Genomic DNA, 25,103 nt, shown 5'->3' with positions numbered 1-25,103 from the left:
TATACCCACTTCACTGTCTTCTTGTGGTGTGTCCTGCAGTAGGCACAAAACAGAGATGGTAAGAAAGAATCAGCAATCTCTTGTGAAATACACCCAGGAACACAGTAATGAGGTGTCATTGTAACTCAGAGATTTTATAGCAACTTCTTGTCAATGCTGTGTGGTGCTGGCTCACAGGTGACATGGCCAAAAATGGTCTGGTCTGTTAAAAACCCAGATCGGTGTTTCCTCTTGAGGCATAAAACTGCCCCTGGAGCAATATCCATCCCCATCCCCTCCCCTCCCCACCCCTTGGGGCTGGCACCGGCTTCCCACAACACTGGGGTGAGGCTCGAGGCCCCAGGGACACCCCCAGCCCAGACACAGAACTCCAGGTGTCAGAGGCAGGCACAGGGACAGGGCTCTGCTAACACGGCCTCTCCCTGGGGGAGCAGGGCAGCAGCAGGACACAACCCAGACCACGCTGCCTGGGAGTGGGGAAGAGCTGATGGCCAGACAGACAGTGGTCTGCAAACGATGTGCTATGGACACACCTGATAAAGGTTAAAACTGTCTTCCCCTGGGCTCTGTCTCTTCACCATCGTGTAAGAGCAAAGGATAAAAATACATCATTTTTACCATCTTTCCTAATCCAAAAAATGGTGTTTTCATCTGCTATCCCCCTTTCAGAAAATACATATCACATCAACATCTGGGCTTCTGTTTCCCTTGGAAACTTCCTCCCATTTTTTCATCCTGCACTCACTTTTGCATAACGCAAATAAATGTGACCCAAAAGGAGTCCCTGCAATAAACTATTATTTCCCCCAGGACTTCCCTGCACGTGCTGGTTTAAGGTGCTGACAACACATGGTGCCAGGGTCAGCAGTACTGCTCCAACTACCAAACCCACTGTGGAGAGAAGGCAAACAGCACAGGGTCAGCTGATCCTGCATTCGCTCTGCAATGCAGCACCTCACATCTGCAAGCTGATCATAAATTTTCTTCCATTAGCAACCAGCCCTCACACAAGCTTTTTTTAGATAAAACAACACGAATATGCCACACAAGGATTTAAGACACATCAAGCTGCTTGGCTCTTTTATGTGAGAATAGAAAATAACATTTACAGTTCTGCTACAGAAAGTCAATTGAGATCAGTCTCTCCCACCAGTACGGTCTGTTCCAGGCAGATAAGAAACAAGTGTTAGGAAAAGCCCAAAGCAGAACCAGTGTGAGCAGAAGTAGAAAAGAAACCTCAGAAGGAAGCACCAAAGAGAAATGGGAACCAAAGAGTTTCTCAAGTTGCTGCAGTTTTAATCAGTGTTAAAAAAACAAAGCACAAAAGAGAAAACCCCAAACCTGGCTGTCATCCCCAAGGACCTGGCTTCCTTGAACTTTTTTCTTAATAGCCAAATTCAATAATAGTCTTTCCTTATTTCCCACATTTTATTTACTATTTCATTTCTTTTCAGGAAGCCCTTTGCTCTGCATAGCAAATCAGCTGTGTTATAAACACTATGCTTGTCAACAAAGTCCAAGTGTCCTATAAAGTACATTAATGGAAGTCAGCAAAATCTGACACCACCACAAAGATTTTTATTTTTGTTATTAGTCCTCTTAATTAAAATATTAGTTCCATGGTAAGGCCAGGATCAGCATCATCTTCTAACATATTATTAAATCAGTTTTGCTGAGAAGGAATCATATTAATAATTTTTTACATTGGTGGAGTAACTGCTCAACCACAGGTGTACACCAGTAGTTCAGCAGTAACATGATGTTCGTTTCTCAAAGCACCATTTGCATTAATAACATTCTTTCTCAGCAGCATATTTACAATACAATATTGCTCTCTTCATTTAATTTACAAAAACCTTCATGAACAGCAAGGATTAGTTCTGCAGATCCTCTCATCACCTGTCTGCAGCAATATGATTCAGATTCCCTGGAGTCACCTACTACCAGCTCCACACTCCCTGCTGGGCCAGATTTCCCAACTGCCCTGAACTGGAAGCTTCTTGCCCCCTTCTCCCTTCCCCTCTCCATTTCCTGCATGTGGATGCTCCCATGGCTCCCACATGAGCAGCACAGCTTCAACAAAGATTCCATCAAAGCAATTTCTTTACCAAGAAAGAGGCATACAAAGATTTCCTGGGTTTTTTTTACTATGGTATCTTGCCTTTTATCAAAACTACAGTCAAATGCCTTACTTAAAGGGCTTCTTCTTCCAAGTCCAAAAGCTGTGCAGGCTGGAGGGCATTCTTGGAGTCCTTGGACACTTCCACACCAAAGCCAGAAGTGACACTCACTTTTGGCACAGTGGCTATGTGGAAACACAGACAACTCCTCTGCTCCACATGTTTCTTCCACTAAGGAATGGTACGGCTGCAGAAAGGCAGTGTCTGTGACCAACATCATGGCTTGGGTTCCACCTTACTCTCTTGTTCCCTTCTTCTTTAGGATTTTCTAGGATTGCTGCCCAGCTGTATGAAAGGTGTCTTAGGCTTCAGCCCCAGCATTATAAAAGAACAAGAAAATCCAAACCCCCATTTGCACACTTAAGAGAAACTCCAGCTCTCTTACTGTCCCTCTGCGGCTGCTGCCAGCCCTTCCACACATCCCACTTGTACCCTTTTCTCCTTAGGGCCTGCAGCCTTCCCAGGCATCACTAAGATGCTTCAGTGGTCATGGGCAGCCACCAAAAAGACGTTCAGCTTGACCACGAATACCGTGTTGGCAGCAACACTCCTTCACTCCCCAGAAGATCATCCACCTCACTGGTCTCACAACTTCCTATGTCTCCACGTGCACTCAAAGACAAAAAAATTACACAAATTGTTTTGTTGGAGGTTTTTTTGTAAAGGCTTCATTTTTTTGCTGCCCATCAGCACTGTCTCAGCATATTGCACAATGTTTTCTTTATTATAAAAAAGTCTGTATCAGGCAGGAAGAAAAATTTTTTTCTCAGGAGGCTAATGTGTACTATTGTCTGTAATTAGAGGTAAGTGGTTGCTTGTGTGGCCATCTGGAAGAGGGACCTGGTGAAAAAAAAACAAACAAAAAAACAAAAAAAAAACAAGGTGTTACTAATGGCTTGACCAGAAACAGAATCTCCACCCTCCCTCCCCAAAAACACACACTTCTTTATTCTTGCATATTTCCTGGATGCCTTTTACCTGGCCTCTCATAGAACTGTTATACAAATTTGCTTGCCTTCTTTCCTCTCTCCCCGCTCACATAACCTTGCCAGCTGACAAACTTCAACCAAATTTGAGAGAAAGGCAGAGGTCTCAAAGGCTATCTACAGGCTTAAATGGGAAAAAGTAATATAAATTAAGTAGTTGCTAGAGAAGCAATTCTCTTACTGCCTAATGAAGGGAAAGGTGAAGGCTCAGCTCTTTCACACTGCTTGGCAGTAGCCTGCAGAGCAATAAGGAGCACCACTGAACCCCTGCAGCACACAGTGCCTCCTCTGCAGTGTGCAGGCCAAGCCAAAGGATATGTGAAACCAAAAGGAGAGAGACTGACCAGGCCTGGGAAACATGTAATTTTTGGAGCAATATGAAAATAAAAAGAATATAGTAAGGACAATGAAGGGAATGTAGGACATCTAAGAGACTCAGCTGCATTGATTCAATTTGTTAGAGAACTCTGCTTATTTACATTTTAGGTTTTCCAACTATTTTTAAAAGCTGTTGAATCTCTGCTAATATGAATGTCAAGGTTTATTGCAAATATCTTAAATTCTCCTGGGACCAAATCCCAAAGTTGTCCTTATCATCCATCCCCAGCTGTACCACTCAGAGAAATACTTAAGAGGAAGTTTTCCTTACCGATGTGGATCTGTAAGAGCCCAGTCTGAAACGGCAAAAAATAATTTCTGCTACAAATCTTCCAAAGCCATGTAAAATTCCTGCAATGTCAAACAAGATTTAAATTGTCACCAATACTAAAAATGTATTATTTATGAAAGCAATGCAATAAAGCTATGCACCATACTTAGACAGGACAGAGTGCAGTAAACCCATACATTAAACACTGAGAAATTAAGAATGGAAGTATCAAGGGCAGGGCAGGGGAGAATTCCAACATTCTGAAATGCATCAAGAAAGCAAACCTACCAAGTAAATGTCATTCCCTCTGCCGGCTTTCATGAGTGTGGGACAGAAATACCTATTTTGAAAAATCAGCTCTCAGATTGAAGCCTCTTTACTGAGCTCTCTTCCAATGAGAGCCAAGGAAAGAAATAACTTGTAATCCAGATACCGTATTATGTCTTGAGCAGTAAGTGAATTGTGCCTTTTCAACTCAGTTTATTTTCTTTGATGAAGAAATCCAGCACTACATTCACACGGAAAATCTTCCCAATTACTTCAGATGGAAATTTTATCTCAACTTTTGTCACTGATTTAATTACTGGATCCCATCAACAAGAAATACACAGAATATCAATAGGTGTGTGCGTGTGTGTACATACATATACACAGATATCTATTTATCTATAGACAGATATAGCCTTGCTCTTCCAGAAGTAAATTAACTTTGCTATAGTTACCAAAAAGGAAACAACCGGCCCTCAGAACACCAGAAATGCCATAGTGGGACGCCAAAACTGAGTAGCTTTCATGACACATTTCAATGCACACGAACGAGAACTTTGTCTTAAACCTGTTACAAGGACTCCCTGTACTTATCCATATCCATATGTACTCCCTGTACATATCCATAGTCCTGTTACAAGGACTCCCTGTACTCATCCAAAAAAAAAAAAAGTGATAGAACTTAAGAAGGAAGGCACTGATAATCACCTGTAGTTGAAAAAATTCCACCAATAATGCCACAGAGCCTCACTAAGAACTGCCAAAAAGGCATGTGTTCTTCTGTCACCGTCACCATCAGTGAACTGATGTCATATTTCATGAATATTCCTGACACCCCATGGCTGCCAGCTGCATGGTTAATTACTCTTTCCTGAAAGAAAAGACAGAAACCCTTGTTAGTCGCACTTGTTATTACTCACAAGAAAATCAGTCTTACAAGTTGGGACAACAAAGAGTTATTTAATCAGAGTTACCAATGAACAGAAAACTGGGGAGTATCAAGGTCATTTTGACCAGTACTTTCTAAAAGTCAAACATTGTGAAGTAAAAATTTTTGTTGAACACCCTTACCAATGGCAGAATCCCCAGATACATTACCAGATAGAATACCAGCTTGGAAGGCACCTCAAGGAACACCTGGTCCAACCTTTCTTGGCAAAAGCCTCTTTTCAAAATTTCTGTCAGTTACATCATATCAGACAACAGTCACACACCAAGAAATACATCTCAGTAAATAAACACCCCAAACTCACTACGACTACTCAGCACCTCAGCCCTAATCTGAGAAATTTCTAGTTTCTTTTCATTTGCCAAATTCTCAAACCAGAAGACACCAAAGAGGAGACTGTGGCGGCTATAAATACCTACTTTTTAAAAAAGGTTTTAGGAGAGAACACATCTTAACACAAGCTTCTTTCAAAGGTTTGCTGTAATTTTGTTGTTAGTGAAAGGTGTTGATAAATGCACTGCCAGGTAAGTCTGGCTGAAAATATCTAAGGACAGCAGAAAAGAACATAATGGACTGAAGACAAACTCTGCCATGCCTAAGCTAGTAAGAATCAAGAAGACAAGATAAGCAGGACTGAACAGAAAAGGAATAGATCATAGCTCCATTTGTCTGTATATTTAACAGTTTGTGCTCAAAAACCATGCAGAATATGGTACAGAATAAAAAGCAGAATATCACTTTGGAAAATGCAGGTTAAGCAACTTCTTCAATTAGCTAACATTGTCAAAAAACATACTGCTTTTTATGCTACCACGCCAAAATTAAAAAGATGTCAAAATAACATATCAGTAATGATAACAGGTCCCAAAAACTTTGCAATGGTTAAATAAAACAAACCAGTAGAAAACGCTTTCCATATTTCAAAGCATGAAAACTGTCAGCATTTAGAAATGGATGATCAGTCATACTAAAAAGGAAGAGAAGACTGAAGGTAGTTAAACAGAGACTTGTCACTGGCAAAGGACAAAACTCTACTTTTGTTTGCTTTTCCTCTGTTATTTCCCTAAGCCTTACTGGTCTTTTGGGGTCAAATGGTGGGAAAATAATATGAAGTTAAATAGAACACACAGAACTCCACCCTTAAAAGAAACAGAATTCTTTTTCTGCAAACCATTTTGATCTGCTTCCAACTACCACTGCTGCAGAAGATTTACACCTTTCGATTGCTAAAATCTGCTAAAAATGACTAACCTTGCATCAGTGATGCCTTGCTAGAATTAAATCTTTTTAACATAAATAACCACAGTATCTCAACCATCAAGAATAGTGGAGAAGATTCAGCCCACACCTCTCAAACTCTGCTTCCCCATGTGCCCAACACTGACAATTAAATCTCACTGCATTCAAGTTTGAGCCATGGCTGTCTGATCAGCTTTTTCCATGTCTGCACGTGAACCTACTCTTTCAAAATAAATGCACTAAGGTGTTCAGTGAATAGCTGTTCTTAGTAACCTTTCCCAGCTCATCTAATAGGAGTATTTGGTTCCCTAAGATTAAATACAAATAAGCTTTGGAGGCAACAGGGTTGCCTACTGAGGCAGCAAGAGCAAACAAGTACATAATGGACACTTTATCTCCATTATTCACAGGCTCTTCTTCCAAGCAACCTGTGGTGGTTGTAGCAATTTTTGTAAAAATACATCCCCCACAAAAAATTGAAGAGCTAACTTAGACTTGACAGTTAACTGAAAGAACAACTGTTACACAGGAAGAGAGAAAAACTGAATATAAGATGAAAAAAAAAAGAACACAGAACAAGAATAAGATAAACTGTTGACTGACATACAGAAGCTTAAGGAATGCCTTAGTTGCTGCAGACTGTGCAGAGAAAACACAAAGCAGATTGCTAAACCAGCAGGAGCTGAGAGTATACTGCATTATGAAACTCCTCTTCATTCTCTCTTTAGTCCAGAGTTTTGGAGCAAACCTTTCCCTTCAGTGGCCTGCATGTCTAAAGTTGAACACCAAGACATCACGCCTATCCCAGTACCCCTACCTCAGTATTTTTCAGCAGCACAACAGGGAATTGTGAGGAAACGAAAAATTCTTCTCCCTTTGAGAACATCACAAGCTGTAATACAGTGAACTGTCATCCTACTAATATCCACATTTTCTTTCAACCCAAGGCTTTCTCTGCCATTTTTAATTAAACTTTTCACAAAGAATTTTTTTTTTGCTTTTGAATAAAAGATGGAAACAGAGTCAGTGTCTGAAAATAAGACATGTAGCCAGTACACCCAAACTTCTTTTCCTAGTCTTTAAATTAGTACTTTATGATACTATGCTGCATCAACCACCCTTGTTATGGATTCAGAATTAAAAGCCTCTCAAAACCCAGAAGTGGAAGCACTCTAGGCTTGAGAGTAATTAAATCTGGTGGTTCAACAAAGATTAAACAAGACAGCTGAGACACTTAATGTGTGATCAGTTTTTCATACAAACTACCTGTTTCCATTTCTTACACTCCACAACCAAGTTCAGGATATTCAAGCAAGCTGCATCTTTCTTTGCTTCCCACACAGATAAAAAGCTAAAGGTGAATTAAGTATTTGTAAAGCTACACACTGGGTTACAGACCTAAAATTTGGAGGATTTCACCACCACCACTATTAGCATCCAATTACTGTCTATCATTAATTCTAGTATCAGACTCCAGATCTACAGATGCAGAACATTAACAGAGGATGTTTGCATGTGTCACCAAGCATATATATATATATTTATTTATTTCTTTTACCATCACTGCTGTATGATTTACAGAAAAATCTCATGTACAAGAATGTTCTACAAAGAATCTCTTCATGATAGAGTACTTCTTACAACCATGGTACTATTTTCACATTTGAACTTTTGTTATGAAAAATCACTTTTAGATTTTTCTTGTCTCCATGGTTTTTTTCTTTCTTCTACTTACCCTTTCTGTCACTGAAAATTGATGAGTTTCTGCTGAAATTTTGTATGTATGGAGTTTGGTTGGCACAACTGTGATAAAATATTGGAACATCTGATTGTCTAGAAGAAAAAAAAAAAATCTTACTGTTGAATCAGGAACAGAGTCAAAGGCCATCTGAGATAGTCACAAATAAATCAAAGAAATAACAAATCAGCTAAGCCATTTGCACTAGGTACATTCTTCAAGGAATGCCAGCACTGCCAAAACTACTTCAGCACCATCTGCACAAAGTTAGTTTCCATGGAAAAGACCCATATGTCCCATTTATACTCAGAAATTTACACTTTTGCCATGTAATGAAAAGACCCACTAAGGTCAGGTCACTCAAAGCTTCATGAGAAACACACAGGTAGTGTTTTCCAGGACTCTGGAACAAGTTTCACACTGTCACATGTTTCATGATATTTACAAATCTCAGAGTGGTCTGAAGAGATGTTGGCCATTGAACTGTATCTACAGTGCTGGAAGTCCTTCTAAACTCATTACAGATTTTCTCTGGATTACACTCCTAGAGAATTCTTCCCGAGACATCAGCATGCTCATGCATTTGATTGCTCTTTGTGCAATTCCCTAAGGGAACAAACACCAATAGACTGAAGCAATTTATTTCAACTACTCTAAACCATTCTGGCTGTAAGAGCCAAGGAACCGACTGGCTTTGAGACAACAGCAGCTGTAGAAGGCTCTGGGGTTCACTCTCACAGGGAATGCCAGTGGTGAGATGAGGCAGGTTACTACTCTATTTATACACGAGGAAACAAAGTGCTACACAAACCCATCCATCCTGTTGCAGTCTCACAAAACACACTGTGGAAGGGACAAACCAAATACAGGAATAGAACCCAACACTCCTGGTGCTATTTTTTAAACCAAATCAGGCTTATTTTTCCCCATTATGACAACAATCAGATCTGTGATTCTCCACTGTCACATACTGCTGCAATATGGTCAGACACAGTGAACTTCAACATAACAAACCTGGAAAAAACTGCAAATTGCCTTCAAGGAAACAGCACAGAACAGCAATGCAGATATTAGAAAGAAATGCCCATTTAAGATGCCATGTTTTTAACTGAACAGGGCATTGCTCACTACCAAATTTAGCCTGACATGCTGCTTGTCAATCACAAAATTTATGAAAAATAATACTTTCAATGTAACTATTGGGAAACTCAACAAAACAATTTTTTTTTTAAACACACAACACTTACGATCTGATGCAATTTTTTCTGTTCCATCCAATGGATTAATAATTCCTGGAATAAGCTCTCCAAATGACAAATGATCTATTCTATGGGAGAAGTTATAGGCTGAAAGACAATGCAGAGAAATGAAGCATTTTTAAATTATGAGATTCTGTACTTAGAGAAAAAGATGCACCCATTTCTGAGACTGAAATATTCTAATTAATGCATTTACCAAATACCACTGTACACGTCACTGGATCTACCCACATTTAAAGAAAACTCAAATCCGAAATATTTAACAAAAAAGGTTAAATTTTTCTACAAAACAGCTTCTGAATCAAGTTCTAAGTATATTAGAACCAATGGTGGAACTGAACAGAGTTATAATTTTATAACAGAGAATTTCTAGTTGGTCAAATACTTATATTATTCTACAGTCCACATTCTTGTAAGCAACTGCATTGAAAAGACTAAAATTTAGTAAATCAAATGTACAGAGGAAGTATAAGGCAGCTGCCAAGTTACTAACTTACACTGCCTATTTTGCAGGTACTTAAGATGTATAAAATTATTGAAGGTGTGTTAACATAAATTCATGAGCAGACATTTGGAGGCTTAACCAACTGTTTAATCAAGTTAATTTTCCACAGTAAGTCGCCTCTGCCTCACATTAAGTAAGGCAGCAACATACATTTAATATCTAGACTCACAGTCCAAAAATTAAGTTTCTAAGGAAAAAGGTCAGAAATTTTTAACCTTTTAAAAGGTCTTTGAGGAAAGAGGTAGCTTGGACTGAAATACAGGAATTTTATATGTTTATATGTTACAGCAAAGTATATCTGAGATTCCAGTGTTATTATTATTATAGAAGCAGCCTAAAGATAATCTTGATAGTGTTAAATGTATAAAAGCAAATTGTTACAGAGTCAGATCATTGCAAAGAATATTCTTGATTTTTTTTTTTTTTTTGCAATGCAATTGCACAGCTAGAACATCTTTAGAACAGCAACCTAACATGAACCAGGAGAGCAGTCTGACTGAAATGAATCATGGTGGTATGGAGATGACAGAAGGAACTTACACTCATGGCTTACAAGGGCTGCCAAGTGTGCATGGCCTCGAGGGTGTGGTATTGCCCTGAAGAAAGCAACAAATATTTAATGAATCCACACAGGACTATGAGGAAAAATTACCTTTCCTCCTCTATTTCAATAAATATTTTATAAAATATGTACATATCCTCATATGTATAACATATAATGCTCAAATAACTGTAACATATATATATATATTTTAAAAACTGCTATCTATTATGTGTATCTATATAAAACCCAAATATGACATTTTTATTACTGTCAAGTACAGACAGACTGAACAGTAAGGTCAGGAACCTTTGACTCAAAAACCCTCATACACAAAACTAGTGTCTTGCATTTTTAGAAATATCAAAAACTCAAGTCACTATGCTTTTGGAAGAGCCAGCAAGTCCTACTATATGAAAAGCTGCAAGACTGCTCAAGTGACTAACAAAAGTTTGACCATATTTGTTCCATGAGTAAGCAAGTTAACTGCACTCTGTATTTCCTCTCTGACAAAGCAATTTTCAAGAGTTTCCGTCCTATAAAACATTAAAATTCACAATGACTACATTACATGCAACAATGCACTGCACAGCACTGTTTTGGTAATTTATGAGGAAAATTAACAGTGCAAGAATAGCTATTACATGGAAAAGATATCAAGCATGAGTACAGGAAGGTCAATAAAACCCAGTCATTAACTGAAGCATAAAAGCACACACACATATACATACATGCACTATATAGAATATAGAAGTCAAGGGATTTTTTATTTTCAGGAATTGGACAGAACATACTTGCCCACAGTTATGTGAAAGTTCCCTGCCACTTTATTGACATAGAGATGACCATGAATTCTGCATGCATCTGGAGACTGTAATGAATTATCTTCCCTGTTTAAATTAAAAAAAAAAAAAAAAACATTGAAGGTACTTGAGAATATGAACTGCCTAGCAGAAATAACAGCAGTACAGTTAGACCTCGTTTTCCTAGCATAAAGATACAGCATTATCTTCTACCTGTCCTTACCGTACTCTTCTGGAATTATAGCAGAGATGGTGGAAGGGAAGGAAACTAGTAAAGGTCAGTTTGATGAAACCAATGAGCTTTCATTCATACTTGTATTCAGAGATCTGGCCTACAAGACTGGCTTATGATATCTGAACACACAAACAGAGAACATTAGACCATAAGTATATCTGCCCCAGAGATTTTTATTTTCCCACTTCCTTCTACCAAAAATGGCTCAGTGAGAAAATTTTAACGCTACAATGAACAGAACCAAATACATTTTGGTCACACTAACAACACCGTTGCAAGAAGAGCTTTCAACTTTATTTTTCACAAAAGCTTCCACTCCTCAGTCATGTTGTGATGTCCACAAAAAATCTATTTCCAAAATCGGCTCCTTAGAGGAAGATGAAAACCAATTTTGTTTTCAATACATCTCAAGCATAAATACCATTTCAAATACTGCACTAACAAGAAACACAAAGGCACAGAAGGACTTTAATTAATCTGAAGACATCAAGAAAATAAGAAAAAAAGATTTTTTGAGCCATCTATAGGCTTGCCTTATGAAGAAAAAGATCTGTTTATTCCTCTGGGAGATTACAACACGGGAAGCGCCTATGGCAGCTTTGGTGTTTGTTTTGTTTTACTCAGGTTTTGGGGGGTTTTTTGTGCCGTTTCTAAGTGGAGAGAATTTCAGCTTTCATGTAGAAAGTGTTTTTCCCTTGCGAAGAAAAAACCACACACCATCTAGATTCAGTGGACCAAACATACTATGCACTAATCTCTTAACATTTCCAAATAGCTGGAATTAAATGAAAACAGTAAGGCTTGTCCTTACAATCTTAACAGTGCTATCTCAGACACAGGAATTCACTAAGAAAACACATTTGTATTCAAAGGCCGATTCTTTTAAAATTATGAAGCATTATGACACAGGTAATAGCTGCACTGCTTTTAAAAGCTGCTGAACAGAAAAGTAATTTTAAAAAAAGACTCTTGTTTAGTATTGATCTGACATTACTAATTCCCATTAAGAAGGAAGCATCAAACCACATGGAATAAAAGCGTGTGTGTATATGTTTACTTATGTCTGTATATGCATGTGTAAGCACACACACAAAACCTGGCAACCTTCTCCAGTTTGGAAACCCCAGAGGTCTTCATAACACAACAGCTCTCCAAATCAAGTATCAAGTACGTTATTTTAAAAGTCATTAAAAATCAGTGAGATCTTTTCTTACAACCTTGTCTTCTGGGGGTGGAATCATAACCACAATAAAATGTTAATTCATAGGGTTGGAGGAAAGGGGAATAATGACACAAAATCCCAGTTTTTCTTACCGTGGTGGCAGTGCTGTAGAAGCACTTTTAAATGCACTTTTGAATATCACATCTTGAAGAGAGTGTTCTTCCTGCAGCCTACTCTGAATTATTTGCAGCATCCTAAAGATTAGAAACAAGTGTGAATGCATGCAACAGTAAAACAAAACCTAGTTTCACAATTCATTATTGGCTTCAATTGCAGGCTGCAAATCAGGACCTTAGCAAAGTTATGACAGTAATAAAGCATTACATTAAACTCTGGGAACAATATTTTATACAGAATTTAAAGCTCAGGTGTTCATAGCAGTGTGTTATCTAAATACCAAAAGTAGCCAGACCCCCAGGTAAGTTTCAGTACTATTACAAGACTATCGGTATAGTGGGCACACACAACACCAAGATATTAAAGTGATAAACACTGTGTCTATTAAGTTATAGGAAATAATTAATTTGTTTTAGCAAGAATGTGCCAATTTGTTACAATAGCTCAGCTTTGACATTTAGATAGCTATTTTACACATTTGATTCCATGATTTTAACTTGTGCTACCAAGCATTCATTTTGAAACAGAAGCTGAGTAAGTCCACACATCTTGGCTTGCAACTTCATGACCCCATTGAACAGGTAAGTCCAACGCCAATTTTCTTTTTCCATAACACAGATCTTAAATAATGAGGAAAGCAAAGGAACTTGGTATCTTTTTGCAGGGTTGCATTCTTAAATTACAAGCAGGAGCTGGTAGACTCAAGACATAGTTGTGTCATGTAGCTCTGATGTACTTCAAAGTCATTTCCAGTACAAATAATACAAAACATAAACATGCCTCTCAGTGCTTTACCTTTGCAATTCTTTTTGTTGTGGGGTGAGCTCAAATGGTACCTGAAACAAAAATAACACATCTAATAAAACATACAGAAAATACCTCTTCCATGAAATCTAGAAGAGAACTGAGGTGTGGGTACAGAGTTACAATCAACTTCACACTTAGTACCACATAATACTTTATGAAAGGATTCTGCAGCTTAAATAATATATTTTGTGCTCAAATATAAAAATTTCTATCCCTTCCCACCCAGAATTGCAAAGGAGCAATCTTTGAAAGACAAGCAGGTGCAGATTGCTTATTTCTAGGCTCATCCCACATAAAGCACTAAAGACAAGCTACCAGACCTGCTATACTTCATCGGCATTAGAGGATCACTAGTAACATCTGTTCACCAAGTTCAAACCTAAATATTTCTTAACACAAACTTACTCAGTAAATTCAATTGCAATTAATGCTCAAACGTACCCAGAAGCTATGGCAAAAGAGATCAACTACAGAGTGTTTCTCTGAGAGGCTGGTGGAGGAAAAAAAAGCAGCAAGCAAACAAGCCCAGTAGTGCTTTGCGCCACAAGGAATTAAATTTTTAAATAAAAAGCTAAGAATCAACTTACTGGTTCATAGATTAACCCATCTGCAGAGGCGACCATTGTTTCTGCTAAATCCAGAACATCAGCCCCCACATCTATTTTGAACACAGAGAAATATTAAGTCACACAGATGATCAAGGACAAGCAAAAAAAAAATTCAAGTTGAAATGAAGTTTCACAGTACAGTGATGAACTTCAGTATTTGTTATTGTTCCTTCGACCTATTTAACCTTCAACATCAGCTGATGGACACTGATCAAAAACTCTTCAGATTTGCAGTATTTTCTCATTGATTTAACACCTGCAGAAAAATAGTATGAACCATACACACACAAGCTTTCTAGTATCTGCTATGCATAAATATTTTCTCCTGTTTTACAAGCACTGAATAGATATCAAGACTAGTCAAAACAGAGGATAAAAGTTTATTTGCAAAAAAAACAAACAAACAAACAAACAAAAAAAACAACAAAAAACCCACTGAAGTACTGTACAATTAATGCAAGGTTTAAGCTAGCCAAAAAAAGTGAATCCTGAAAAATTTCTTGCATTCCTGGTAGAAATAGTATTCTCTCTTCTCTCAGTCCAGGACAAGCAAGACTGAACACAATAAAGGTTCATTACCTAAATGATGTCAAAATAATATTAAGTATTGCCTTTAATAAGGAATGTTATGCTCACAAGGAGGATGAAATTATGTGATGGTTTCAGCACTGTTACACTAGACCAGCTTAATATATCCCAAGTTCATAAATAAATAGAAATTGTTATAAATTCCTCTGCTGAGTTGTGTCTCACACTGAGCTTTTAAAATACTTCAGCTAATGAGAGACTGAACAACAGATCCTGTTCCTGCTGACAGACAAGACAAGGTTCTGCAAGATGTGAATGAAATGGCTCAGATATTCTTTACATTTCTTACTAATTCCTTCAATGAGTCATATGCCATCAAGATCACTACATCCCATTAAGATCAGAAGAAATGACACTGGTAAAATATTCTGAACAATATCCAACTATATTGTGAGCAATATAGTTGCTCTCTGAAGAGGCTTTAAAGTATTTGAACACTTTCATTGATGGAATACTTACATTGACACCTCATGGCAACTGTAATATCAATATTGATCCTTAATTTACTGGAAAGAAAAAAAAAGCAAAAATCCATTCAGTAACCCTGAGTACAAGTATCAAGAAAGAAATCTCAGACTACTTGCAGAAATCCAGTCAAGTACCAAAATTTATATTAATAAATATAAGACTGTTTAAAATTTGGGTAAAATAACATGGATTTTTAGAGCACGTTAAAGCATTTGTAGCTTAAGAGAACCTCCATCACACCAAAAGTCTGACTGTGTGGCATTCCCCAATATTCTGGGCATTTCCTATTGGTTTACAGGTTAAGTTTCACAAAAGTCATTTGAACTATAAGGAATAAACCCCCTCACTATAGTCACAGGGTTCTGTTCTCAGGGAGCTTCCTCTGGGACTTAGCTGACCACAAGCAAATCACATAAGCAAGGGATTCAACACTGGCTCAACCTGGGGTCAGACAGGGTCAGTAGGGTGGAGAAAAGCAGTTAAAATTATACCGGTCTCCATTGGTTCAAATTGCCAAGAACCACAGGCTGAGTGATTAGCCCACAATCAAACTGGGGAATCTGTAGTAGGACATACTCCAAATCCCGTAACAGTCTCTTAACTGATAGACTACCCTTCCTGTATGATAGCTTCACTTGGGATATAACCTACTTTAGCAAAGACCTAAATGTGAAATCCCAGCTGCCTGAATAGATTTACTATCATTTGAGCCTTTGATGCATCTCCTTTAAATTTTCCCTTTTTTTTTTCATTACAGAAACCTTCATTAATATCTGTATCTTTAGCTTGTTACCACAGCAACTACCTGAACAGCCTTGTAAGTTATTTCAGTTCAGTTTGTGGGTGCCTGGCAATGGGCCAGTGTTAAACCACAACACAGACACACGACATTTAAAGGTGTTCAGGGCACAAAATCTGCATTAACTTCACAGGGACTCATGGGTGCCTGACAAGCTCTGGAAGAAAGGCAAACACAGTCCTGACAGGCACATGAAACCATCAGCAAACAAAACTTATGGGGGGCTGTATCTGGAGACAAAATCAGTGGCAACCTCTAATAATGCAGTCAAAGTTCTGAGTGCTTCAGGCTCACCTCCAGCAGCACGAGATATAATGACAACACACTAACTGTATGAACTAGAGAAAGCCTCCAGGCAAACTTGGGGGGGGGGGTGTTACCTACTTGATGCTGAGTTACATCTCACAATGTTCTCTAAATTGTTAGCAAGTAATTCTTAAGGGAACTCCTCCAATAACAAACCTATACTATTTTGACTTCTTCATTGCAGAAATCTCAATTTATCTTCTTCATAAATTACATAGTAGAAAAAGCCCCAAAACAATCATCAGATGAAAAATCAAATCCCTGTAGTATTAAATTTGTAATTTCAATTAATTATACATTGCTTTCAAGTCACATGAACATTTTAAATCTATTCTTTCAGGAAATGCAGGCAAGTAACATTTTATAAAGAATTCTAACAAATAATGTTACCTAGTAAAATCCTTGTCTACTTCATATTCATATTTCATCCATGTGTCCTGGTACACCATGAACTCCATTATAGTCAGGAAAGCTATTGTTGTAAATGCTATCAGAGAAACTGGTCAGAGGAAAAAAAAAAAAAAAAAGTAGAAATTCAGACTGTGAGAAATATTATTCAGAAACATAAGCAGAACAAAATTCTAACAACTCCAGAAGTTGAACATTACCAGTACAACACTGGTATCTTTGATTTATAAATCCAAAACCTACTCTTAGCTATTTTCATAGTGACAGTATTTGTTTTCAGACAGGATTGGCAAAGAGTAAGTCCTACCTTTGCATCAAGAAAGTACTTTTTAAGTACAGTCAAATACTGGGATGATTAGGAGGTTGTGAAATCCCTGTATGGAAAATTTAAGAACAGGATAGATCTTCCTCCACATATAAAATGCACACAAATCACTGTCAGGGATGGGCTAGGAAAACTCCATCCTAACTTCCAACATGAAAGAAGGAGGAAGTGCACCTTGGAATCCCTTCAAGCCTCCACTTCTCTACAAGTTAAGTTTTTATAACAATTTTTTTTGTATCAAGTTTTAGATTCAAGAAGCTAGCAGATAAGAGAAATAAGATGCATTATATTACTTGTGTATAGCTGCATAGTCATGACTCCCACTCCAGTATTTCAAATAAGTCTCCCTCTGGCAACAAGCAACAGGCAGCTATCCATTCTACCAATACGTGAAGAACTTGAAATTATTTTTAGGATGAAAACTAATTGGTGTGTTTTAGTAGTATATGTGCTTCACTTATCTCCAAGGCAGCCTACTCATCACACTTACAAAGTTGTACAATGCCAGGGGAAGATCAGCCTGCTGCAGTCAGAAATGCAGGAACAGATGCACAGAAGCACCTGCTATGTCCCTTTTATTATATCATGGCTTTTGCAAGCTTGAAAACACCTCAGTTATGGAGCACAGTAGCAATTTGTACAGTTTACTGGCACTGTAGGTTTTTTCATTTAAGTTCTGTGGAGTATCTCTACGGAATCCGTGAAGGGCAACTTGAGACAAAACAAGCTCATTGTTGATAGGCTTCAACCCACTACACAGGGGTCCACAAGCCAGAGGTGGGAACAGAGAATAAAGGCACTGTCCTTACAGATCAGGAAAGAAACTATTGACTGTTGTATCCATCAGCAATGTTTCCAGTTCTAGCTTTCAGCTGACACTATGTAAGAATATGAAACCCTTCATGTCAACTGCACTAATCAGTTAATTATTCTGGCTCTCAATTTCCTTCTGGAACCAGCAGGCCAGGCTCACCCTGGATATGCAACAATAAGAAAGCTGGAGCCATATCAGCTATCCAGAGCCACATAATTAGAGCCACAGTTGCTTTCTGGAAAATTCTGAGCAAACAAACGTATGTGTGGATCTGAACAGGAAAATAAAGTCTTCTAGAATTTGCTTTCCTGAAGGGTCTCCCAGCCCCAGAGCTGGAGTCTCAGCCTGTCTGAGAGACCAATACTTCTTTTGCAATGGGTTTGAAGGCTGTGAAAGTCTGAAAATAGAGTCGTGGAATGTTTTAGAACCCTATCACATCAGAAAGTAAGCCTGACACCTTAATCCTGAATGAAACACAAATACTATATTCAGATTTCATAACGGCACAGAAAAAGACAATCCTATATCGCCATTTATAAGGTTACTGGGATAAAACCAAAGAATGTTAAAGTGACTTCTGGTGTTGAGAAATCCTTAAGGCACCATTCGCCAAAGCAAAGGTCTCATGAAGGATAGTGCTATACTACAAAAAAGGATTCTTTAAGCATTTGGTGTTATTATGCAAATTACAACACAGAAACAACACACTTACTTCCTCAGGGACTGGGACGAACATGAACAAAGAATTATTTAAACACTTTTTAGAGACTGTTTTATATACAATAATCCTTTAATTATTAACAGTGCACTTGAGGAAACAGCAAAGTAATTTGGAACCTTCTGATATTTACTTCTACACTATAAGTAGCATAACAACTTCAAAGGCTTATCAGTAGGTTGTAATTGCTTCCTGAAGTTTTTACTCAACTGAGTTTCAGGCATAATCACACACGAGAGATATTTGTCCTCCACTTCTAAGTGCTAGCAGTTCCCTATCTGCAGATAATTCCAACAGTCCAAGAGATGAAAGAGATGAAGTCACTATTTTCAGATCAGGCTACCTCTAACTCAGCTCAACTTAAAGACACAAGTTTATGATCATACATAAAGAAAGGTCTTTTTATACAGCACCAGCTTTTTCAGAGAAGCTCAAGTGACTAATAAGGACAGTACAAGTACATGTCCTGGATTAAATAGTTTAGTTCTTCAAAGGGTTTTCCTTACTCATAAAATCAAGTACACCTCCAAGATAAAAGCTTTAGAAAACCGCTCTTAAGCGTGATGCTCAACTTATCTGTCTCTGAAGAATATTTTTTTTTGCTTTTGCAAAAGCATAGTGTTGAATCCCACCATCATTTCAGGTCATGCCCACTCAGTCTCACTCAGAAACCTGACACCAAGAAAAGAGCTTGGTGAGACAGCAAATGAGAGTTTTATTACAGCCTTGGCACAGTGCATTTCCAGTTGTGACTGGTTAGATGTTTTTATTTTTAACCTTTACACTGGATTGAGCATCACCAGCTTTATACAAAATTCTCCCTTCAGATCAGTGACGGATGCATCTGTTTGGATAAGACACTGTGTCTTTACTTGAAGGGGATGAGCTCAGTCAGTTCACCAAAGAATTCAAGAAACCCATTTTGGCTAGTTTCAAGGGAACACAGATGTCTGTTTTCCCCATGCTGAAGCTTCTATCAATATCAGAACCTCAACAAGGCCTACCTGTGCCTCCACTGGCTGAAGTCTCCACATAGCTTTCAGGAACCTTTGGAAAGGCATCCAATTCTTTCATCAAATTCAAGGTCTTCTTCCGATTCAGTCGCCTCATCTTCAGCAGACTCCTCCACCTCCTCCTTCATATATTCCCTCTAATTTGAGAATAAATTGATGTGATTAAAAAGCACAAGCAATAGTGCTCAAACTGACCGGCTTCAACATAAAGCAATGATAAGGCCATTCAAACCCCAGAAATATGTTTTCAAGAAACACACACTAGACAACTGGATGTTCACTCTTGCTTCAAGAAAACTGTTAAGATTGGCCTGGACACCACTGCTTACAGTCCAGCCACAGCCATCTCATTCACCATTTAATTATTATGATTAATTTCTTTCTCAATTAAGTTCTTATTGGTAGTGAATATATCACATTTTAAATTTAAAAAAAAAATCAAACTCAGTCCTGAAGTAAATTTGCTAAACAGACCTGACAGTGCGCCACGTCACTGACTTAGGAAAAAATATCTAATATAAACTGCATAACCTTCAGAGGACATCAGACTGCTCTGGGCTCCTACATTCAGCCAATGTGGGCACAAACTATATCATAAAGGAGAAAAAAGGTGCATTTTGTGTTTTTGCAGATGTAGAATATTATGATCATAAAATGACCATTTTTTTCCTCTATAAAAATACCTCTCAAAGCAAGTTAGGCATCAAATCCTAACTCCATCCTTCAGAATCATTTCTGTACACAACATGATCTCTGCTTGGAGTCATGTTAAGCAGCAGGATGAGAAAAGCAGCTTGCCCTAGAAATACTGTCTTAAAGCATTTCCAAATCATGCAAATACGCTCACAGCCTGGTCCTGCCAATACACTGCAAGTTTTAACAAGTTGACACTGTTGTTTTTCTTCTGGGAAACTGCTGAACTTCACCCTGAATTTCTGAAGCTATGATGCATTTACTGTATTCTGGGAATATGTCATCTTATTGTTCCCTATTTAAACACTATAAGGTGGGCAAGCTAACCTACACTGCCAACACATTAGACAGCTCTCATCATCATCTTGTAGAAAAATCAGAGAACTCATCTACCCTATTTCAAGAGAACATCAAGTCTCTCACATGTCCTAGCAAAATTCTCAAGACCTATTCCATGCTCTGCCCCCTCCTGGTGCTGAGCAGGCTTTGTACCATGCAATAACAAAGCAATAGGCTCTACTGGAAATTAAAGTTCACACAAGAAAAATCATCTATGCCTGCAATTTTCTCATTACACAAATTGACTTCAGACACAGACACTGCACTTGGCCAGGCTGCAGAGATCAACAAAACGGTACCGTGCGTGTCACACAGGATTGAAAGAAACCCCAGAGTGGGCAGAGAAGTGCTGGAACAGGCTTTCGGTTATAAAGCATAAAAAAAAAAAAAAAAAAAATCAGGAAGCAAGGTTCTGTCCTTACCACACCACATAACTGTTTTAAACAATTAATTCAGAGCAGCTCAAGGACAAGTTGTAAAACTTCAGCGCACAGATATGGCAAAGCAGCTGCACGGACACAACTGAAGTCATAACATTCGTTAGCACAGAGGAAACACCAGCAGGGCTTGCCTGTTATCCTACACATATAGCGAAGAAGCCAACATAGCACCCTTTCATTTTCCACATTATCTTCCTTGCTATCGCATGTGTAAGAGCACACCGCAAAGAGGCACAAGATAAACACAGGGAATTTGAGAGCACTTTACTAAAAACCATTCTAAATCATCCTGCATCAGTAAGTATGTGGATTATTGTAATCCAGCTAGAAATATGCAAGCTGTTAATTGGTTTCTTTAATCCCATACAAACTCACTTTCAGCTACAAACCCACATGGAGACCTGACCCCTTCCCGTTTCCTATCCCTGCCCATCTCCACACATGTACTACAGACACACCAACACATTTGGAGTCCATTGCTATGAAAGCAAGATGATATGAATCTAAGAGCAAATTGTGTTAGGAAACTATTATTATTATTATTATTATTATTATTATTATTATTATTATTATTCACGATACGTAAGGGATAAAGGACAGCACAAATATGACTCAAGACCAGAGGCCCGCTCGAAGCCACGGCAACTCCGACCCAGCCGAGGGGCTCAGGCAGTTTTCCCTTCCTCAGACAACTTGGCAGCGAAGCCGCTACCGGCGCGTCCCACCACCCGCTGCCACGGGCGCGGAGCGGCCCCACGCGTGAACCCCCCGCCGGGCGCTGGGCCCCACGCCTGAACCCCCCGCCCAGGGAGGCCCCGGCCGCCAGCTCGGAGCCCGCACACCTGTGCGGGCCGCGGGCGCTCCCCGCCGCCGCCACGCACCAGGCGGCCGCGGGACGGGACAGGCCGCGTCCCCGCCGTCCCGTCGCCCTCCCCTACCTCTCGCTTCTGCCGCCGCTGCCCAGCGCCGCTGGCGAGGCCAGACGGAGGACACGAGCCGCAACGCGCTGCCCAGCGCCCGCCCCGCTGAGCATGGCACCGCCGCCCGGGGCGGGCTCGCTCCGCCGCCGACACCCGGCGGGAGCCGCGGGCCGACGGGAGCGGCGGAGCGCCCCGCCCGGCCCTGCGCGCATGCTCGCAGCCCTCGGGCATGCGCCGGCCGCCGCGGCCCGGGGCGCGCAGGGACGGCGCGGGGCCGTGCCCGCCGGACCGCCGGACCCTGCCGGGGAGCGGAGCCGGGAGCAGCCGCGGGCTGAGCCTCCGGAGCCACAGGGAGTGCGGCTCCACGCCGCTCGCAGCGCTCCCTGCGCAGCCTCGCAGCCGGTCTCGCAGGCGCGCGGGCTCGCGGCAGCGCCACCTCCGCCGTGACAGAAGTGCTGCTCCCGAGAATCTGTGACCCTACGAGGTATTTAGTGATCTTCTAAAGCCGTGGATGTCAAGTACCTTCCAAAGCCCACTGATTAAGGGCTGTCACGCGGCTTGCAGCGTTACTACTGGTTTGGACACTATGGACATAGAAGCTGGCAGCGTTTGACAAGAGGCAGCATCTTGGATTAACTGTGAAGGAAGAGGCTTTAAGACAGTGGCCTCTAATAGAGGAGAAGGAAAGATTTTAAGCTTACAAGCCAGTCTTCAGACTTGGAAGTAAAAAATGTAAGAGGGCTCATGTATACCCAAAATCTCAGTCCTTTTCCCGTGCTAGTGGAATTAATAGGCGCTGCCTCTCCACAAGCTTTATGCCTTAGTAACTGCAGCATTAGTTTATCTCCGGATTTTTCTTTACAATCCTAGCAACTCTCATCATGCTACTGCCACCCTGCCCACAAGTAGCTGACCCAGCCTAGGCAGGTTACGGCCAAAAAGGGAAGTCTCCCAATATCTCCCCGGGAGTACTAACATCTTAGATGATATCAAAATGATTCAGAAAAAAAATGCTTAATAAAAGGGGTTTTTATATATATATATATATATTTTATATATATATATATATATATATACACCAGACATTTATCATCATAGATCTGAAAAAAAATGAGACCGAAGGCTTCGGTATTTTTGATAACAAGGCAAGCAAATAAAACCCCCACCTTAGAAACACAGATAGTGGTGAAATCTGCAGCATTAATTCAGATTTGCTCTTTTTAATGGTTCAGAGGAAAAAGTAGATCCATGACAAAAGAGTTTCAATAGCTTGCCAAAGTATACACTAAGTATACTATTAAGTATACCATTAAACAACTCTGGGTATCTACAGCATTTGAGAATAAAAGGAGCCTGAAAAAAGAAAGGAGTACGAACAGATTCAGAGTATTTTTTGGTTTTTAGGGATAGGAAGGAAGGAAACAAACATGCAGCAACATACCAGTGTTCTCACTGAATTGCGATCAGTCTGTTTCCATCACTTTAGCAACTCTAATAACAACCGGATCAGACAGTCAAAAAGAAGAAAGGGGAGGGGGGGAAGTACGATGTTACAAGAGATAAATAACCAGGCTAAAAATATGTTGGTTGTATATTTGTTCCCTCATCTCAGAAAGAGCAGGCAGCTTTAGCTTCAGCTCATAAAGCTCTTACTTTGACATGCCTAGGTCCCAGGGTATAATTCAGCAGCCAGGGATTTTTCTGGCTAAACACTGTTTTCCCTTGAAATGCTCTTGGCGCTGAGGCTTGGAAGGAGAAACTGATAGATCTGGTTATTAGCTGTGCAGCAGAGATGCTCAACAGATGTTTTCCCAGGCAAACAATCTCATCTGCTCACAGACAAACATGGGCTCAGCCTTAGTCCTCTACATCACGCTGAGATGCCTCTTACACAGAAGTGGCACAGGATAAAACTGCTTGCAGCTTTGCACCACCATTGTCTTATTTATAACTACAGATGTCTCTATGAGATTCTATGAGGAAAAACACAGGGGAAAAAATCAGAATTTAGGAAAATCAGAGAAAAATTATATAATGATAACACTGTCCATTACACTAACATTATGTATTTGACTGCACTGTGCTGAAGAGACACAACAGTGATTGTTCTGCTCTCATCAAGTACCAGACTACTCCAATTCAAACTGCTCCTTTCCTTATGCCCCTGTTTGTTTTCTGCTCTCCTGATCACACCTAGAGTCGTGGCAGCTGAAAGGTATCTGCCAAATAACCTCAGGGATCTTAATGAGGAGGAAGAAATCAGCTGCCAAGAGCAAACCATGCATGCAAGCCAACAGGGTGCCCCTCAGCTGCTGCTTCACACATTTGTTTCATTTCAGTATTTAACAAGATCTCAAAGCACCCCGGGAATTAAATGCAGCCACCTATGCAAAATTAGAACTGCCTTCCCAAAAACCCCAGCATTTCCTAACACTGGTGATTTATAAAGTCCCTTGATGTGTGCAGAGAGAGGAAACCACATCTCATATCCATACGGTTTAGCAAACTACAAATTACATAGGAGGGAAGATAATTCCCAGGAGTACGGGCTATGAAGAACATTGATACCAAAGACAATAACAAAGAGGACGGTAGTAGACCAAACAAGAGAAACAAATGTAAACATGCACAGATATCGCCCACCTGCGCTTCAACACAATCCAGCATTAGTTAAAAAGCTGGAAACCGTGTGCAGGATATACAAACTAAAATAAAAACCTGGATAAAGCATGTCGAGACTAAACACAAGCCCCCATCGTTTACTACTGCTGCAGTCGCCTTGCACAGGTGGTTCACGATAGCTGAAAAAGCATTTCGCTAGCGCGAAAGGGCGAGGGAAAGGCTGGATAGATAGCACGAGTGGGATCGGCCAGGAGCGCCTGCAGGGGGTGAGGCAAGGCAAGGTTTCAAGGAGAGCAGCTGCTTTACCCGAATGTGGAGGCATCGAGGTGGCATTTAGGAAGGAGGAAGAGCAGGGGAAACAGGTGCAAAAAGAGCGAATATGGAGATGAACGGTGGGAGTGGCTGGAAAGGGGGTGGAGGAGAAGAAAGTCCTGGAGGTTGAGGGGCGAGGACTGAGAAGATTGGGAAGGATATAGCGTGAGGGAGGGGCAGCGAAGGGACGACGAGGGCGGACAGCAGCGGCCGTGGTGCGTGTGTGAGCGTGG

The 25,103-nt window shown here is 40.0% G+C and overlaps 1 protein-coding gene across 2 annotated transcripts; it reads right to left on the bottom strand.

Annotated features, from left to right (window-relative positions):
* Nucleotides 1–1,052: 1,052 nt before the first annotated feature.
* ERGIC2 (ERGIC and golgi 2) lies at nt 1,053–24,964 on the bottom strand. Of its 2 annotated transcripts, none has more exons than XM_066182909.1 (14): nt 24,865–24,964; nt 19,536–19,681; nt 16,657–16,765; nt 15,153–15,199; nt 14,085–14,155; nt 13,486–13,526; nt 12,666–12,767; nt 11,108–11,203; nt 10,313–10,368; nt 9,256–9,354; nt 8,006–8,103; nt 4,791–4,953; nt 3,816–3,895; nt 1,053–3,020 (listed from the first exon to the last, which is right to left on the bottom strand). In XM_066182909.1, exons 2-14 carry the CDS (start codon nt 19,639–19,641, stop codon nt 2,955–2,957), a joined length of 1,134 nt encoding a protein of 377 aa, XP_066039006.1. In that variant the 5' UTR covers nt 19,642–19,681; nt 24,865–24,964; the 3' UTR covers nt 1,053–2,954. The 2 variants fall into 2 exon arrangements, with proteins under 2 accessions (XP_066039006.1, XP_066039005.1); XM_066182908.1 differs by lacking the exon at nt 24,865–24,964 and adding an exon at nt 21,955–22,124.
* Between the last annotated feature and the right edge of the window lie 139 nt (nt 24,965–25,103).

Source organism: Chamaea fasciata, unplaced genomic scaffold (assembly GCF_029207755.1).
Source record: "Chamaea fasciata isolate MVZ Bird 193981 ecotype frontalis unplaced genomic scaffold, bChaFas1.0.hap1 SCAF_5, whole genome shotgun sequence".
Taxonomy (NCBI): domain Eukaryota; kingdom Metazoa; phylum Chordata; class Aves; order Passeriformes; family Sylviidae; genus Chamaea; species Chamaea fasciata.
The sequence above is the reverse complement of the archived record's forward strand: the minus strand, read 5'-3'. Positions and strand labels throughout refer to the sequence as shown.

What these genes read in the sequence shown, in the direction of transcription:
- ERGIC2 (XM_066182909.1), bottom strand. Translation starts at nt 19,641, where the DNA reads ATGAGGCGACTGAATCGGAAGAAGACCTTGAATTTGATGAAAGAATTG. An exon ending in ATGGGTTAATCTATGAACCA is followed by an intron (nt 13,527 to 14,084) that starts GTAAGTTGATTC and finishes TTTTTGTTTCAG; the next exon opens with GTACCATTTGAGCTCACCCC. An exon ending in AGAAAAAATTGCATCAGATC is followed by an intron (nt 8,104 to 9,255) that starts GTAAGTGTTGTG and finishes TTTTTCTTCTAG; the next exon opens with ACAATCAGATGTTCCAATAT.